The following is a 17,275-nucleotide window of genomic DNA, read 5'->3' as shown; positions in this document are numbered from 1 at the left end:
GCAAAGATTTCTATCCTAGGTGACCGTTTTATTTTATTTTTCGTCTTACGCAGTTTTTTGGGGGGGCGTGAAACTAGTTCTGCACCAATAGGAGCATGGGCACAAAGAGCGCATAGAAATGTGTGGACAGTTAGTGAATAGTGCACTATGACTTTTGTTGACGATTCGGCTAACCGTTCCTCCCTCCAAAATATTGCCAAAAAAAACCCTGCAAAAGATTTTCTAAACAAAGCGGATGGGAGAGGCGCCTCGCGGAGGAGAAAAGACATCAAAGAAGATTAAAGGATGACATTTTTTTCGGGAAATTTTTGCTATGACTTTTGTTGACGACTCAGCTGGAAAAAAAACTGCATAAAAAAATCGAGATAAAAACAGAGGCACCTCATGGAGGCGATGAAAGGTTGCCGACATCTTTCTCATCTGCGTCTGTTGTCATGGCAGGCACACAAAATTTCTATCTGGAATTTTTTTGTAATAGTATATGTTGTCTTTGTGTGAAATTCGTTTTTTTTTTTCCCGTTCTTTAAATGAAGCGACTATCGAGTTTCTTTGCTTTTATTTTGTCACGCCGGATGTTTTGCTCCGTGTTCTTCACGCTCGCCTGACTCTTCCCCATGACGGCGCTCCATCTCGGCTTCAGCTGGACCAGCAAACCGACATAAGCTGAGTTTGCACGAAGTATCGTCGCTCAAAGCAACACGAGAGCCAAGAACGTCCGAGGACTTTTGCCGCCACACCGAACCCTTCGCGAGCATTTTCCAGAAGCGACTGTGTTGACGCCAATGAGATAACTGTCATCTGCCGTCACCGCAGAGGCAGGGGAGAAATAACAACATCAAACCCGGCAAACAAAGAGGTCCTTTTTCCAGCGGCATCATTTTTCCTCCGTATTCTATAGTTATGAGTCATGTGGCCGTCGAAAATGCCCACGGTCTAGAACAGCAGGTAAGCAGCGGCCGCCTCGTGTGAAGTGTCGCCGGCGAAAAGTGTAATAACGGTACGGATAAATGTTAGCTTGCCGGTTAGCCTAGCGCCGCTAACCAGATGCTATCCTGCTAGGTAGCATTGGGTGCGCTCGATTTGCCCCCCCCACCACCTCGCGCAGCGGGCCGCAGCGCGGAGGAGCGCGCACTTCCTCGCGTCCGCGTCCCGGGGCGCGCGCGCGCGCTTCGCTAATAATCCAGCAATTGCCGTTTTACTAAATGTCTCTTTCGACCGTGTGGCGGACCGAGCGAGGCGGGGGCGGCCTCGGCCGGCTCGCCCGGGTGGCGATATGACGCGCACCCTGCCACTATTATGTTCGCTGCGTTTGTCGTGGGTTATAAAATGGAGGTGTGCGGGGATGGAGCCGAGCGAGGCTGCCACACAAGCACCGCGGGGATCGATCATGTGGACGTTTCAGACGAACACTTGGAAATCTCGCATGAATATTTTTTTTTACTTCGCTTTAAAAAAAAATAAAATAGAGATAAAACAACAACAATCCCCCCCCCCCCCCCCCCCCCCCTCCAATTTTTTTTTAAAATAAATAAATAAATGGTCATTTCTTCTGCGTCACCAGCAACGTAGAGCCTCACTGGCCATGCAGCAGGATGGCAACAGGAAAGTACTGCATGTTCTCACTGGACGTTTTGGAAAAAGGTTTGATTTGTTAAACCCACAAAGCGGCGTCGGACGACCGGTGCTGATCTAATTCCCACAAACCAGTCGGTTCACCTGGGATCTGCACACACAAAGAGAATTGACGACCCCCCCCAGCATCCATGTTCAGGTCATGCAAACCGAAGCACCTGTTTTCCTGCACAAAATCCAGATTGTTCATTTTGATATTTCATCACGGCACCACCATCAAACGGGTGTGTGTGTGCAGATTGCTGACATCACCTTCGCAGCGTGGCTTTGCGCCTAATTGCAGCAATCCCAAGTTTCTCCCTGAATCGTGAGGATGTCACCGCCTCCACCGCTCGCCGAAACACCCGTCCATTTGTGCGGCGCATTGACAATAGGGAAATGGATATAGGGGGGGAGATCTAAAGATGAAGGTTGATTTTTAAGATTTTCCCAGCTGATGGCCCGAATTATTGTGTGTTTGTTTTGCCTGAGAACTTGTCACGTGTACTGTCTTTATCCTCACTGTACCGTTTTTACTCTCGTAGCTGGCTGTCCTAGACTTGAGCGGAGCGGACGGTCAAGGTGGAGGAACAAACCGTAAGCACGTTACATGGTTTTGTCAACAACAACAACAACAGCAAAAAAAATCTGTCCAACTTTTGTTTGCTTTGTTTTGTTCCCCTTCCCTCCCCCCCTTTGTGAAAATCGAAAAAGAAAACCAAACGTACACTTTACACGCAGCAGGGACACAAAATGACACGCCTCATCGTCATATACCTTTTTTTTTAAAAAAATACTTCCTCACAGTGTGTTAAGAAGTAGTGTGTGCGTTTCAGTATTAGTCGAACACCAGAACAGGTCAGCCACCTGGAAAACGCATGGTTGTATGACAAGATGAGAACTTACTCACCTTTAGCGGCCACAAGAGATCACAATAACGTGACTCGGTTACGTCTTTAGTGTGACATTAACTCCGGAGCTGATGTTAAGAGGTTTCCCTACCTCTCTGTCACAGGGCGATATATTCCTCCACATTTACGGAACAAAGATGCTTCCAAAAATGGTGAGTGGGGTGACGTTAAAGCCATGTAAAGGTTTTTTACAAAGGTTTAATCCCTGCAAGGCAACGACCCCCCCCCCCCCCCCCCCCCCCCCCCACATTATTGGCATCGATTGTAGCTCAGAGTAACAGCTCTGTAAAACCAGTGTCAGGTTGGTAGGAGGACGAAACGGCGGCGCGCGTGTTTGTGGTAATCACCGCCGTGTGTTCTCATCCAGCAGGAAATGCCTTCGGTGCCGGACGACAGGGCGGCTACACCATGGCACCTGCGGCCAACTGTAAGTCACCGTCTGAAATGCACAGTGGTTTGCCGCTACAGGCCCCGTTTCACGCAACAGTGTTTTTTTTTTTTAAAGGGGTCATATTTGGCTAAATTCACTTCCTACTAGTTTTCCAACAGTACTAATCGTCCCCATACCTGGACTGACGCCCCAGAAGTGAAGACAGTCTGTCCTCTCGCTCCCCGGCTTGTTTCAGGTTTTAAAAAGTGTGTTGCTCCAACCAGCCAATCAGAAATCAAACCCTATATAGTGTCATCGGGGGGTTTAGCCAATCCCAATCAAGGAAGGCTCCTCCCTTTGTCTCCTCCCACAATTAGGCAGCTCGGCTCTGGCACATGGCACCACGAGAGGAAGTACTTCCTCCTCTTCCCAAGTTGGGCATGTGTGGGCGGAGCCAGTCCAGCTCACACAGACACAGCAGATTCTGAATGTAGCTCCTATGATCCAATATTCAAACGGAGGAAAATCAAGGAAAAGCTGGATTTGGGGGGAATAAACTCTGAATACAATGCTTTTGGAACAACAAGAACAATGGAGAAGTGTTGAAAAGCTGGATAATATGACCCCTTTAACTGAAAACGCAAGTTTTAGAAGATGGCTCCCAAAGCGGGACTTTTGAAAAATGCTGCGACTGCTCATGTGCACCACAGTAAACCGTTGTTCTGCACATGCTCAGTAGATGGACGATAACATTGTTTCCTTCAGAGTGTCATTGCTCCCAGTCCACATTCTCCTGGGACTTGGTAGTTTTATTTTGACAGTCACCGTAACGACAATCCAACTTGGGTCGTCTTTCCACTAGAATATCCGCGTTCTTCCGTTGTTAGGGTGTTGTTGTCTACACGCATGTGTGTGGCTTCATGATCAGCGTTTCTGCCGTGTAAACCGTGTTGTTTTGTAAACGAGGTCTAAATGGCACAAAATCACTCAGTGGGCTGAATTGTTCATATTCTACTACATGCCTCGGTTTAATCTTTTTTTACGTTCTACTTAGTATCAAAACATGCCGAAGAGTGTGATTGTCTGGCTGCGTTCCGCAGCATGTCAGTGGCGGCAGTGATTAATGACCCGGCAGACGGGAGGGGTTAACGAGCCGCCGCGGTCGTTCTCATTCCCTTCTCCCCCGCCGCAGACGGCTGGGACGGCGGCCGCAACAACTTCGTCAACGGCTACCACGATAATCGCATGGCCGGCAACTCGTTCAACCGGGGTCCGCCGCGCATGGAGCGGGGCCGGGGCGGCGTCGGAGGCGGCGGTTACCGCGGCAACAGGGGCGGCGCCTTCAACCCCATCAACCCGGCACAGCCGATGAGCTTCGGTAGGTCCGAGGAGAAACGGGTGGGTTTGGTTTTGACGGGAGACGGAGTCTTGTATTTTTCCACGTCCGGAAAAGCTGCTTCTTTTTTTTTTTTTTTTTCCCCTCCTCTTTTTTTAAATTGTGCCGCGCGGCTGAAGGTATGTGTTTAATCTCCTGTTAGATGCTGGAGGCTGGAACACAGCCAAGGACGCCTATAGCAGTTTTGGCAACAACCGGGGGAAGTCTGCATTCTTCAGTGACAGAGGCAACGCTAACAGGGGGAGGTGAGTGGCTCACACACACACACACACACACACACACACACACACACACACACACACACACGAGTTGAGCTACGTGCTGATGTGCAGCGGCATTTCAAATCTTCACTGCCCAGGTTCGACCACGGCGGGTTCGGAGGCGGTGGCGGCGGCGGCGGCGGCGGAGGAAACAGCCGCTGGGTGGAGGAGTCCAGAGACGATGGCGACTGGTCCAAACCAACGGCGCGGAACGAACGCCTCGAACAGTGAGCGTGCGCTTCCATCAGCCGCGGGAAACCGCTGAACGGGATGTCGAATCCTGACCGCGTGTCTCTTCTCTTCTCCCCCCCCCCCCCCGCAGCGAGTTGTTCTCCGGCAGCAACACCGGCATCAACTTTGAGAAATACGACGACATTCCCGTTGAGGCGACAGGACAGAACTGCCCCCACCACATCGAGAGCGTAAGACCCAACGTCCTGCTGTGTTGGCGTCGCTTTAGACCTTCCATCTCCTGAAAACCGTCTCTGTTCGTGATGTAATAGTTCCAGGATGTGGACATGGGCGAGATCGTCATAGGGAACATCGCGCTGAGTCGGTATACCAGACCGACTCCGGTCCAGAAGTACGCCATTCCGATCGTCAAGTCCAAGAGAGACCTCATGGCCTGCGCGCAGACGGGTAGAGTTAACCAAACAAAGCACGGTGACGGTTAGTGAGACCGAATCCTTGACGTGTGCGGGTGAGCATTGAGCTTCGTCTCCCCAGGATCCGGAAAGACGGCAGCGTTCCTGCTGCCGATCCTCAGCCAGATCTACACCGACGGACCAGGGGAAGCTCTGAACGCCGCCAAAGCTTCCGGACAGGTAGCTCAAGGCAAAACCCCGGGAAGGGAATTCCCTCCCCCGCTCGTTCTTGACTGAAACGTTGCGTTTCTGCTTCAGGAGAACGGGAAGTACGGTCGCCGTAAGCAGTACCCCATCTCTCTGGTCCTGGCTCCCACCAGGGAGCTGGCCCTGCAGATATACGACGAAGCCAGGAAGGTACGACACAAACAAACAAACAAACAAACATCAAATATGGACCAAAAGAAACGTTTGTGACTCCTTTGTCTCTTTGTTTGTCTAGTTCTCGTACCGCTCCAAAGTACGCCCCTGTGTCGTGTACGGCGGCGCGGACATCGGCCAGCAGATCCGAGACCTGGAGCGAGGCTGCCACCTGCTGGTGGCGACGCCAGGACGCCTGGTGGACATGATGGAGAGAGGCAAGATCGGGTTGGACTACTGCAAGTAAGACGTGGACCGGAACACGGTCGATCCCACGGGCGTTGTGAAACATGTAGCGACAATGCGCGGCTCTCCTGCCTCCAGGTACCTGGTGCTGGACGAGGCCGACCGCATGTTGGACATGGGCTTCGAACCGCAGATCAGACGCATCGTGGAGCAGGACACCATGCCGCACAAAGGCATCCGACAAACCATGATGTTCAGCGCCACGTTCCCGAAGGAGATCCAGGTGTGTCCCGTTTAAAGTGGCTTCTCGTTTAAAAAAAAAAAAAAAAAAAGACTTTTATATTTTATTTTATTTTATTTTTTAAATTTCCTTAAATGCAGATCCTGGCCCGCGACTTCCTGGAGGAGTACATCTTCCTGGCCGTCGGCAGAGTGGGCTCCACCTCGGAGAACATCACCCAGAAAGTGGTGTGGGTGGAGGAAAGCGACAAGCGGTCCTTCCTCCTCGACCTGCTCAGCGCCACAGGTGAGATCCCCGCTTCCCATTGGCTCACGGCTTCGCGCCGGAAAAAAACAAACAAACTCCTGAACCGTCTTGTCCGAGTTGGATTATTTCCCTCATCCGTGTTGGAGCTGCCCGCAAAACACACACTATTTAATCCCCATCATCCCTTTTTGCTATTAACATGTTGCCATTCACATTTTAGCCCGTACTTGACCACGTTGTGTGTTGTTTTCTTTATAGAAAGAGTACGTTTGAATTTTACCGTGGGCCGAGGAATGTTAAAAATCAAGTCCGTTTTTGTTTTTTGTTTTTTTGTTTGTTTTTTTTTTTTATTTTTGGTGACTGAGCCGCAGTTTACATGTCAGTGGTTTGGTGTGGTTTTATTCCAAGTCATTCCCAGCGAGGTACAGGACAGTACTGGAGACCCCATAGAGAAACCTGGTAAGATCCAAATTCAAGGAAAAAAACTCTTTATTTGATCATTTTCTTTTTTTTTTATATATATTTATATATATATTTTTTTGCCTGACTTTACTTATTTGTTGGCGGAGAGCCTCTTGTTTTTATTTAAAAAAAAATTTCAGTTTGAGCTCTTGTGCACCATCTCACTGTCATCACCGCTCATCGTTTTTCCGTTTTCCATCCTCCGGGACGTCCTTCATGTGGAATTTTTTTTTTGGCGTCTTCAGCCGTGATGGAGAGAGTCGGCTCGAGTTTTTGATTAAAAAAAAAACAAACAAACAAACAAAACAAAGAAAAACAAACAATCTATGCGGCTGATTTAAATCGCAAACGGGGGAGGGGGGGGGAGAATTCTTTCCATCAGGGGCTCGACCAGCGTTCGCATGAAAACACAGTGATGTTGGTTATTTTTACGCCACCAGTTATTTGTTGTCGTCTTTGTTTTTGACACTGCATCCCTTGTTGTGTTATTTTATTTTGAAGAAGCTCCTCCGTGGAAATATAGAGCTTCACGAAATAGTCTATATTTTCAGGTTAAAAAGTCCCTCGCTGCATGTTTAAGTGAAGACTTAGGTTTGCGACGTTACAAGATGGCGACTGATTCTTAACGCGAAACCCGTTTGTCTCCCGAAACCCCGCCCCCTCCCCCCCCCCACACCCCGCAGGCAAGGACTCGTTGACTCTGGTTTTCGTGGAAACCAAGAAAGGCGCCGACGCTCTGGAGGACTTCCTGTACCGCGAGGGCTACGCCTGCACCAGTATCCACGGCGACCGCTCCCAGAGGGACCGAGAGGAGGCCCTGAGTCAGTTCCGCTCGGGAAAATGCCCCATTCTGGTGGCGACAGCGGTCAGCCGAAACTCTAAATACCCCCACCCCCCGGCGTGCAAACCCGCCGTCTCTGCTCGGCTTGAGAAGGTCTTCTTCTGTGGTGTTCGCAGGTCGCGGCTCGCGGTCTGGACATCTCCAACGTGAAGCACGTCATTAACTTCGACCTGCCCAGCGACATAGAAGAGTACGTCCACCGCATCGGGCGTACGGGACGCGTAGGAAACCTCGGTAAACATCATCCCAAGCGTCCTTGTTTACTCGGCTTGTTCTTTTGGAGGGCAGCTTTTTCAATCCTTTTTTTTTGGTTCCGGCGCCGTAGGACTGGCGACGTCCTTCTTCAACGACAAGAACGGGAACATCACGAAGGACCTGCTGGACATCCTGGTGGAGGCCAAGCAGGAGGTTCCCTCGTGGCTGGAGAGTCTGGCCTACGAACACCAGCACAAGAGTAGCAACAGGGGGCGCTCCAAGAGGTGAGCCGCCGCCGTTCAGCGCCGCTCAGCCCGCCCGGTGGGCCTCCGACTGAGAGACTCTCTCTCTCTCTCTCTTCTCCCACAAAGGTTCTCCGGCGGGTTCGGAGCGCGCGACTACCGTCAGACGGCGGCCGGGGGCAACGCCGGGGGGTTCGGCGGCCGCGGCGGCCGCAACCAGGCCGGACACGGAGGGAACCGTGGATTTGGAGGAGGTGAGGACGAGTCTGCGGAGTCACCGCTTCACGTTTGAATTCCAGCACGTCGGCGTTTTTTTAATTATCTTTTTTTTTTTTTTTTTTACTTTCTTAGGCGGATTCGGGAACTTTTACACCAGTGACGGCTACGGAGGGAACTACTCGCACTCTCAAGTCGACTGGTGGGGCAACTAGGTTTGTCCCTCCCTCCTCCTCCTCCTCTTCCTCCCACTCCTCCATCCTCTCCCCTCCCCTCCACTGTTCTCTGTCTCTCCTCCTCCATCAACTCCCCCCCCCCCCCCCCAGAAAACCCCACATGCATGTTATAAAAGAAGTTGTAGTCATTTATATAGCCTCTTCCTTCCAGCCCCGTTTCATCGAGCTTTTATTTTTGTGCTTCCTGTCTTTCACTTCCTGTCCCCACAAAAAGGTTTTTTCCTACTTTCGTCGCTGTCCCTCCCTCTCGAAGTCGGCCACATTTACGAAGACTTCCCCGATGTATAAAAACGTAGGGCCGCGAAAAGAAAGCACCCTCCCCCGTTTTCATTTTTAGATTTCCATCGTGTTTTTTTTTTTTTTTTTTCTTCTTTCTTTCTTTTCTTTTTTGTTTTTTGTCTGCATTCACCCCGAAACGCATCCAGTCGTTTGTATTTAGCGCATGGCCATGTTGTAAAATCCACAGGCCCAAGTAAACCTTTTTCTAAAATATAGAGCTAGATGAGCCGTCTGCAGAATCTAGGAACTGGCTGAGGTCTCACAAGAACAGTCAAATGTTGTTGTTTTTTTTTTTGGTTTTGTTTGTTTGTTTGTTGGTTTTTTTTCTTCCCCCTCCACATTTTAAAACGATGAGTTTCTGAGATTTGAGGAAGACGTCCGGGGCGACGAGGCGCCGGACGAAACCGAAGCACCCCGGTCACGGAAATGACGGGGTTTTTTGTTTTTATTTTGCTGTCGACTACGAAACGGCATTTTTTTTCTTTGTTTATTATGGAGAATCAATTGTTTCTGTACTGTGCCTTTAAAGAATAGGAACTTTCTCTTTTTTTTTTTCTTTTTTTTTTTTTGATTGCCATGAAAAACTGGCTGCAAGCATAGGCCAACAACAAAAAAAGTGTATTTTAATGTCACGTATGGGTTCAGACATGTTTTTTTTTTTTCTTTATTTCCATTGGAAGGAAACAAACTAGGCTTGAACCGAATCAAACCTTGGCAAAAAAAAAATAAAAATGAAACAAATCTTTGATGAGGAAAGTCAAAGCGATTCCTTATCTTTCTATCGAGGTGAAAAATTCATCCGAGAGGACGATTCCTGAACGCTTAGAACCACGACGAAGCAGCGAAGTTTGAGAATTGCACACACACAAAAAAAACAAAACCTAGATAACTTGTGGTTTTACGCTTCGGGGATCGGAGTCCTCCTCATCGATGTGTGTGTGTGTGTGTGAGACATCCTCGGCTCCGCTTTCGAGCTCGCGGCGGCGTTTCTCCCGTCGCGTCGCTTGGGCGGGTGTCGGTTCCCGGGCTGTTCCCGCCCCGGTTAAACCGACTCGCCGTCGTCGCCGCCGCGCCCGCCCAACCCACTCGGAGAAAGCGCCTCCCGCGTTCCGCCACCGAAACATTGAAAACTCTCGTTTGCCAAAAAAAAGAAAAAAAAAAAGGGGGGGGATACACAACTGAAAGAGTTCAAAATTTTCTTGCTCACTCTATCCTGGAGAGTTACACGAAGAGTCTTCTCTTAAAAAAAATAAATATTGTCGTCATTCCCGTTTTTTTTTTTTTTCGTTCGGTTTTTCTGTTCACGCCAGGGATGAAAAATTTAAAAAAAAGAAAAGAAAATCATGACGCATCTGCAGCACATTTTAATTCTTCTTACCGACAAACCAAAGAGAATGGAGATTCCTCATTTTTCGAGAAAACCTGTAGCGACTTTTTCGAGAGCGGCAAAACTCGACGACACTCCCCCGTCCCCCCCGGCGCCCAATTCGTCTAAAATGTGCCGCTGAAACACGCCGCCGCCTCATCCCTGATAGAACCCGGAACAGAACTCCCCAAGTTCAATCCCCCGCCGCCGCCGCTGTGTCAGATAGCCAAACGGGGGAAAGAAATAAGAGAAAACATCGCCACCTGGTGGGGGAACAGAGTTAATTTCAGTTCTTGAGTTCTACGAGAAGAGAATAAATGTAAATAGTTCAACTCCCTCTGGAAAAAAAATTAATAAAAAAGAGGGAAACTCCACAGGAAACGAATGTGGATTCCAAGTGAGACAACACTTGGATCTGTACAAAAATAAAAAAAACATATATTAAAAAAAAAAAAAAAAAGAATCACTCATCATTGGGCCAGACGGTGTCTGGCGAGCAATAGTCCAGTGGGCAATTTGAACGCCGCCGGTGAAAGATGGCGCCTAAACCATACGTACGAGAACAATTTCCCTTTTCCTTTCATTCTTTTGACCACGTGATTCAGTCCGGACGCTTCGAATTGCCCGCTGGCCTTGACAAAGGCTGGACCAAGACAATAAAACATATGCAAGTGTTGTTGTTTTTTTGGTCAAGAAGTTTAAAAAAAAAAAAAAAAAAAAAAGACGCAGAGCAAATAGGTACAATTTTATTGCAGGCTTTAGTAAGATTTCATTTTTTTTTTTTTTTTTTTTAATTCCTGTTTTTTATGATTTTTTTTTTTTTAAGACCATTTACAATGTGAGGTCAGTCTTCACACATTTAAAAAAAAAAATAATAATAATTTGGTTGAAGATTCAAGCAGACAGCAGGTCATTTATGATTTTTCTTTTTCCTTGTTAGTGCAAAGAAACCGGTCTCTCTTTTAAAAAAAAATAAAAAATAATCGTCTCAAAATCAAGCTGCCAGTGACTGGAAGCGTTTAGAGAATAAAACTAAACACTGCAGGTTAAAACTTCACTCCGCGAGAGATTCCCCTTCCTTCGCGGTTCAACCGTCAGATTAAAACAAGTGGAAGATTCGTATCGTCACTCCAGCTGAGATCGCAGTCTAAACAGGCTCAACTACGATGAGCGCCGGTTGAATCAGCGATTCAAATGTTGACCAGAACTGTTAGAAGTGTCCCGACGGATGATTTTTTATTTTTGTTTTGTTCCTCTTTTCTTTTATTTCTTAGTTTAGTGCCTGTTTAACCAATCGAGACCGTGACGTGAAGACACACTTTTAAGTTGATCTCCTGCAGCAATGGTAGAACAATAAGTTGCAAATGACAATCAAACATTGACGGATTTGCTTACATCGACGAAAACAAATTTCAAAATAAAATTTTCCGTTTGCACTTTTTAGCCGCCCCGCGTCGGCGTCAGACTTTGCCTTGCTACTTTCGACACGCCGATATTTTTAGCCCGAGCGCTCGGAGAAGGAGAGAGATTCCCAGTCCAGACGATGCTGTGCCTTCTAACAGCCAATAGGGGGCAGTAATTAATCAACAGATGAAGGAGCGGCGCGGCACTGCCGCCGCCACAAGTGACTGATTTCGAACCACTTTTCACGTGTAACTTGTACAGCAGGGACTTTTACATGATTGTTATGCAGTGTTTTTGTTTTTTTTCTAGAGCGGACGGGTTTTATCTGTCCGTCGTATTTTACCACTAAACTGCATCACTTAACCGTCACTGTGCTACGCCCCGCCCCCCTCCCCCCACCTAAAACCTGAGCGCCGGAGCTCGTATCCTCAATCACCCTCGCTTTTTATTACATTTTATTAATATTATTGTCGTTCTTTTTTCCTTCTTTTTTTTTAAATCTATGCTCCGTTCACAAACCAGCAGGAGTGAAATCAGAGGAAACTCTGGCGACGTTTTGCCGCGAAGCGACTGAGTCACTATTTAAACTGGTTTTTAGGTTGTTGTTGATTTATTTCAACTTTTTTTTTTTTTTTTTTTTAGGGCTGGGTATTTTGTTCAATCCAGATGTTCTAATGAGAAAAATCACGTCAGGGGGACGACAGCAGGAGATATTATTGTTGATTCCTTCAAGCGTGACGGGACACATTTCTAAAGCGCACCGGCAGCTTTTCGGGATGTGAAGGAAGAGAGACAAAGAAAGAAAAAACTAAACAAACCCCGGCAGCGTCCTCTCCGTTGGCTTTCTTTACCGTGTTCCTGTACGTCGACAGGAGTCACAGCAAGTCTGGGTTTTTCAAAGTAAAAAAAAAAAAAAAAAAAAAAAAAAAAGCATTTGTGTAACAAACCTCAGTTTTCATTGACGAACCAAGCACTTTAGTTTTAGTTTTTTTCGCGGTCATTTTCCGAAAAAACGAAACAAAAAAAAACAAACAAACAGAAAAAAACCTTTTGATGCCTTAAATCAGGGGTTAGTTATACCCAGCCCTAACGGAGCCGATCGTGGAGCCGGTCGTCACGGCGACGGCCGGCTTTTCTTGCGAGAACGAGAACAAATTAATGGTGCTATGCTCCCATTGCTGCGGCCTGCAGGCCCCTTTGTTGTAGGAAGACTTTTAAGAAGAAGAAGAAATCTCACAGAAAGTCCTTCAGTAACTTCATTTCTTGTGTAGCACATGTCCTTCAGGTCTCAGAGAGGTGTGTGTGTGTATGTGTGTGTGTGTGAGCGAGTGGAGCTTAGGTGTCAATAAGAGAGGTTTCTACACAGTTTACTGCGTGTGTGTGGAAAGGTTCTTCCAGATGTGAAAACTCTCGTTTATTCCTTTTTATTTAAAAAAAATAAAGTTTTTTTTTTTTTTTTTTTTGTTTAAAAAGTTTTTTTTTTTTTTTTTTTGGGACCAGGTGGAGTTCTAGTTAACAGCAACTGTAGGATTCAGCTGTTTGCACACAGAGTTCTCGAGTCTACTTTCGCTGCTAGTTTGTGTGATTTATCAAACATTTTTGAGAAATATTTATTTTTATAAGCCTAAATACAAAAAAAAAAGTTGATATTTTACAAAGTGACTTGACCAAAAGACAGTAAACAAAAACACTGGCACTTGAATGTTGAATGTCATTGGTATGAGTGAAAAAAATTTCTATTTTTCTGGGGTAGTGTGAGCTTTTTAATGTTGAAGATGCAACACGTGGTAGTGGGAGTGGGGGAGGGGTTTCCTCTCGCAATATGTCGCGCTCCACCCGCCCGGCAAAGATCCCCAGTGCTGCTTCTACATTTTGCTTTTGGACGCTTTGAACTCGCGCTCACAGTACGAAGTAATACATCCGAGCCAGTGGCGCACTGCGACCTGCCACCATTCTGGTTCAAACGCTTTTATTTTGAAAGTCGGAGATGTGTCGCCCCGGCTGGGATCGCCCGTCTCCGCCCCTCCCCCTCCTTCCTGTGGCCGTGACGTATTTCGGAGAAACCCTCCCTCACCGGTTTACCTTATAAAGTCACATTGGACTCAGTATCCAATCCACTAGCCTGCCGCCGCCGCGCCGCGGCAGGCTCCATCGCCAACAACGTTAATCAACCACAAACCGCCGTTTCCAATTGGCAAACAAAAATTTGAGAGAGAAAAAAACAATTTTCCACCATATTATATGCCAAGGTTTGGATTAAACATTAAAAAAAAAATCAAAAAAAAAAAAAAAAAAAATTTCACTTAAAAATGATCAAAGACCATTTTGTAAAAAATAGAAGAAAAAAAAAACATGCAGTACAAAAAACAAGCATCCAGATTCTCTCCAAGATTTCTTTTGTTTTTATGTTTTTGTTTTTTTTTTGTTTTTTTTTTTTTGGAATCTTTACACTTTTCCTTCTCGTTGATACCCTTGTTGTGAATGTCTGGCAAGTGGCGATTTAAAAAAAAAAAAAAAAAAAAAAAAAAAAAAGTCTTCACGACACAGAAATATCTGTGGTTTCTATTGCTATGTTGTTGTGATTTGCATATTTTCAGGCAGCGACGTGTGTGTGTGCGTGTGTGTGTGTGTGTGTGTGGATGTGTGTGTGTGTGTGTTCCCGCTCCGACACGTCGGGGCGCCCGGCCAATCAGAAACGAGGATCCAGGAGTCGTAATCTTACACGAAGAAAAAACAAAAAAAAATGGGGGGGAAGGGATTTTCTCCCAGTTTAGCTGAATTGTGTTTCCACACATTTGTAGCCTCGTTTCTAGTTACTGACCAGCCGATTATCATTATTTAAATTTTTTTTGCAGCATTATATGTGAATCAAAAAAGAATAAAAAAAAAAAATAATAATCCCGAGTGGATTGAAAGGACTCGGAGCTCGTTCCTGAACGGCCAGACTCTCCCGTGTGGCTCGGCGGCGCCGGCTCGGCCTGGTAGTTAGTATTTGCTTTATGTATTAGTTTAGCAGTTGTGCACGAAGAGCACTGCACGAAGAAGTACAAAAAAAGAAAATAATTCAAATAAAAACTGTGCAACTATTCTGATTTTTGCCACAATTAAAGGTTTGGATTTGCAGATGTAATCTGTTTGTTTGTTTTTTATTTCAAATCTTTATTTACAAGACAGCTGTGTCCTTCAGCAGGGTTTGAGGCTGTAAATCAGCCACACACACACACACACACACACACAAATATCATGTGGAATTCTTTGTTTACAAACAAAAAGGCACGGCGGCGGTGAGTCACTCCGTCGCCGTGGCAACCTCGCTCCTCGCGCCTCCGTGGTCTCCGCCGACGTCTGGCCAGAAGTCCGGGTTGTCCTGGTACCACTTCACTGTGGAGTTGATAACCAGCATCGGAAATGTTCCGTCACACAGCGCCCCCGAGTGGCCATAGAGGGGGGAAAACATTGACGTTCCTACCGTACCGGTGTGTCGGATCCCCTCGGCCCAGGACACTCGCGTCCTCCAGCCCAGCCGCCGCAGCTTCTCACTCTTGATGGGGTAGCGCAGCTCCACCCGCGGCCTGCCGAGCCACAAATTCACCGTTTGACACGTGCGATGACGCTAACCTCCGGCGGCGAGGTGAAGGGTTTACCTCTCAGGCACAAACTCCACCCAGTCCTTCGCCTCGCAGGCCGGCACGTTCTTCACCTGAGAGGAAACGTAATTAAAACACCTTCGTGGTGGTGGTGGTGGTGGGGGTACTGTGACACTTCCAGCAACGCACCATGCGGACAAGCTCTCTGGCTAGCTGCGTGATGGGGATCTCGAAGCTCGTCCCCACGTTGTAGGTTTCTCCCACGGCTCCTCGCTCCAGGACCAGCAGGAAGGCGTCCACGGCGTCGCTGACGAACAGGAAGTGGCGGGACTGTGGCAGCGTCCCCTGGACGGTGCTGCGGAGGGCGGAGAGACGAGTGTTGACTTGACGGCCATGTTTGTTTCTTCTAAACAAACACCCGGCGCCAGAAGGCAGCCCGGTGAGTTTGGGACGTACCATTTCTTGTTCATTCGCAGGAGGGTGAGGAACCTTGGAATGACCTTGAAGATCATGAAACAATCAAAACAATGTAATCTGACTTGAGGCTTTCACGTGTCCCACGTGTGATATTCAGCGTTTTACCTTCTCCGTGTGCTGCCGGGGTCCGTAGACGTTGCTGCTCCTGGTGATGATTACGGGAAACTGGCGACGGATACAGAGAAATGTTGGGTCTTTCTTCGTTCCGACTGACTAATGTGTCTGGCTTACCTTGAACTGGTCCCAGTAGGACCTGACCAGGTATTCTGCGGCTGCTTTGGTGGTGGCGTAGGGATTGGCGGGCCTCATGGGACTGCTCTCGTCGAACGCCTGCAAAGACGCGCATTTAATAGAGACCCCGTCGGCTGAGTCGGGAGAAAAAGGAAACCCAGTGTGCCGAACCTCGTCGGCGCTGGGTCCGTACACCTCGTCGGTGCTGACGTAGACGAAGCGGTGCAGCCGGTGCCGCGCCTGGCGGGCGGCTCCCAGCAACACCCTGGTCCCGTCGACGTTGACCTGCTGGAAACTGGACGGGCACTCAAAGGACGACTCTGCAGAGTGAAAGAGGTGATTGTTTCCCACCGTTCTCGTCGTCCCTGATGACAGTTTCCCTTCTTTTTTGGGGTTTAACGGCAGGTTGCATCCACAAAGGGGCATTACCGCCACCTGCTGGTTATATCTATTGACACTGTTTCCAACTGCTACAGTCGTCCCTGATGATGGTTTCCCTCTCTTATCAGACACTTTTTCATCCCTGATGACTGTTTCCCTTCTTTTGGGTTTAACGGCAGTTTGCATCCATAAAGTTGCATTACCGCCACCTGCTGGTTGTATCTATCGACATTGTTTCCCACCGCTCCAGTCAGCCCTGATGACTGTTTCCCTCTCATCAGAAGCGTTTTCATCCCTGATGACTATTTCCCTTCTTCATTTGGGTTTAACGGCAGTTTGCATCCATAAAGTTGCATTACCGCTATCTGCTGGTACCAGCTAGTCCATACCATCAAAGAAAGGATGAAGAAGAAGAAGAAGCTTTCTCACCAACGTGCGTCTTGGCTGCCAGGTGGAAAACGACATCGATGTTTGCCGTGTTGAAGATGTGGTTGACCAGCCGGGGGTTGCACACGTCCCCCTGATGGAGGCAAAAGTCGTAAGTAACAGTAAACAAGGCGGTTATTATCAGCACTCACCCTGATGAAGGTGTAGTTGGCCCGGTCCTCGATGCTTTCCAGACTCCTGGGGCTGCAGCAGTAATCCAGCTGGATTAGGAAAACCACATCATGGACATAGAGTCTGATTCTATTCACAAGAGGTACAATAAAAAAGAAACTGCACAACTTGACTCACAAAATCCAGATTGATGATCCTCCATCCGGAGTGTCTGTTGACGAGTGAACACACCAGATGAGAGCCGCTGCGGCAGAAGACAGATGGACTTCAGGTTTTCTTTTCGCCACAACTCAGGAAGTGAATTTACAACACGAGACATAAACCTACATGAATCCGGAGCCTCCGGTCACCAGAACCGTCCGGTGAAAGTCCATCCGGAGCTTCACGAACGCATCCCGTGCGAGCGAGAAGTGATCATTTAATCACCTAAACGTGCACGAGTTCTTTATTCCAGTGTTGACAGGAGGCGCTTTGTGTCATGTTGACACGTTGAAAGTGGGCGGGGCGGTTCAGTGCGCGTCAAGGGGCTTCTGCTTTCCGATTGGACGGTGAAAGTGACGTAAGGACGTACGCGT

General features: G+C 47.8%; 2 protein-coding genes across 3 annotated transcripts; one reads left to right on the top strand and one right to left on the bottom strand.

Moving 5' to 3' along the window:
- Positions 1-603: 603 nt before the first annotated feature.
- LOC308127655 (ATP-dependent RNA helicase DDX3X-like) lies at positions 604-12,396 on the top strand. Of its 2 annotated transcripts, none has more exons than XM_080492813.1 (19): positions 604-945; positions 2,157-2,208; positions 2,893-2,949; positions 4,085-4,270; positions 4,431-4,533; positions 4,647-4,775; positions 4,871-4,970; positions 5,052-5,187; positions 5,275-5,372; positions 5,451-5,549; positions 5,635-5,795; positions 5,877-6,021; positions 6,120-6,264; positions 7,371-7,552; positions 7,645-7,762; positions 7,854-8,007; positions 8,095-8,219; positions 8,317-8,396; positions 12,109-12,396. In XM_080492813.1, the coding sequence occupies exons 1-18, from the start codon at positions 901-903 to the stop codon at positions 8,394-8,396; spliced, it is 2,115 nt and encodes a 704-aa protein (XP_080348939.1). In that variant the 5' UTR covers positions 604-900; the 3' UTR covers positions 12,109-12,396. The 2 variants fall into 2 exon arrangements, with proteins under 2 accessions (XP_080348939.1, XP_080348940.1); XM_080492814.1 differs by lacking the exon at positions 12,109-12,396 and adding an exon at positions 8,632-9,433 and having other exon boundaries at positions 633-945.
- A 1,508-nt stretch (positions 12,397-13,904) lies between these two features.
- On the bottom strand, positions 13,905-17,199 carry tgds (TDP-glucose 4,6-dehydratase). The gene is made up of 12 exons (XM_080492815.1): positions 17,028-17,199; positions 16,878-16,944; positions 16,721-16,789; positions 16,572-16,662; positions 15,933-16,081; positions 15,762-15,860; positions 15,636-15,695; positions 15,510-15,553; positions 15,243-15,408; positions 15,111-15,166; positions 14,941-15,038; positions 13,905-14,847 (listed from the first exon to the last, which is right to left on the bottom strand). Exons 1-12 carry the CDS (start codon positions 17,072-17,074, stop codon positions 14,756-14,758), a joined length of 1,038 nt encoding a protein of 345 aa, XP_080348941.1. The 5' UTR covers positions 17,075-17,199; the 3' UTR covers positions 13,905-14,755.
- Between the last annotated feature and the right edge of the window lie 76 nt (positions 17,200-17,275).

This window comes from Lipophrys pholis (assembly GCF_963383615.2).
Source record: "Lipophrys pholis genome assembly, chromosome: 23".
NCBI classification, from domain to species: Eukaryota; Metazoa; Chordata; class Actinopteri; order Blenniiformes; family Blenniidae; genus Lipophrys; species Lipophrys pholis.
The sequence above is the reverse complement of the archived record's forward strand: the minus strand, read 5'-3'. Positions and strand labels throughout refer to the sequence as shown.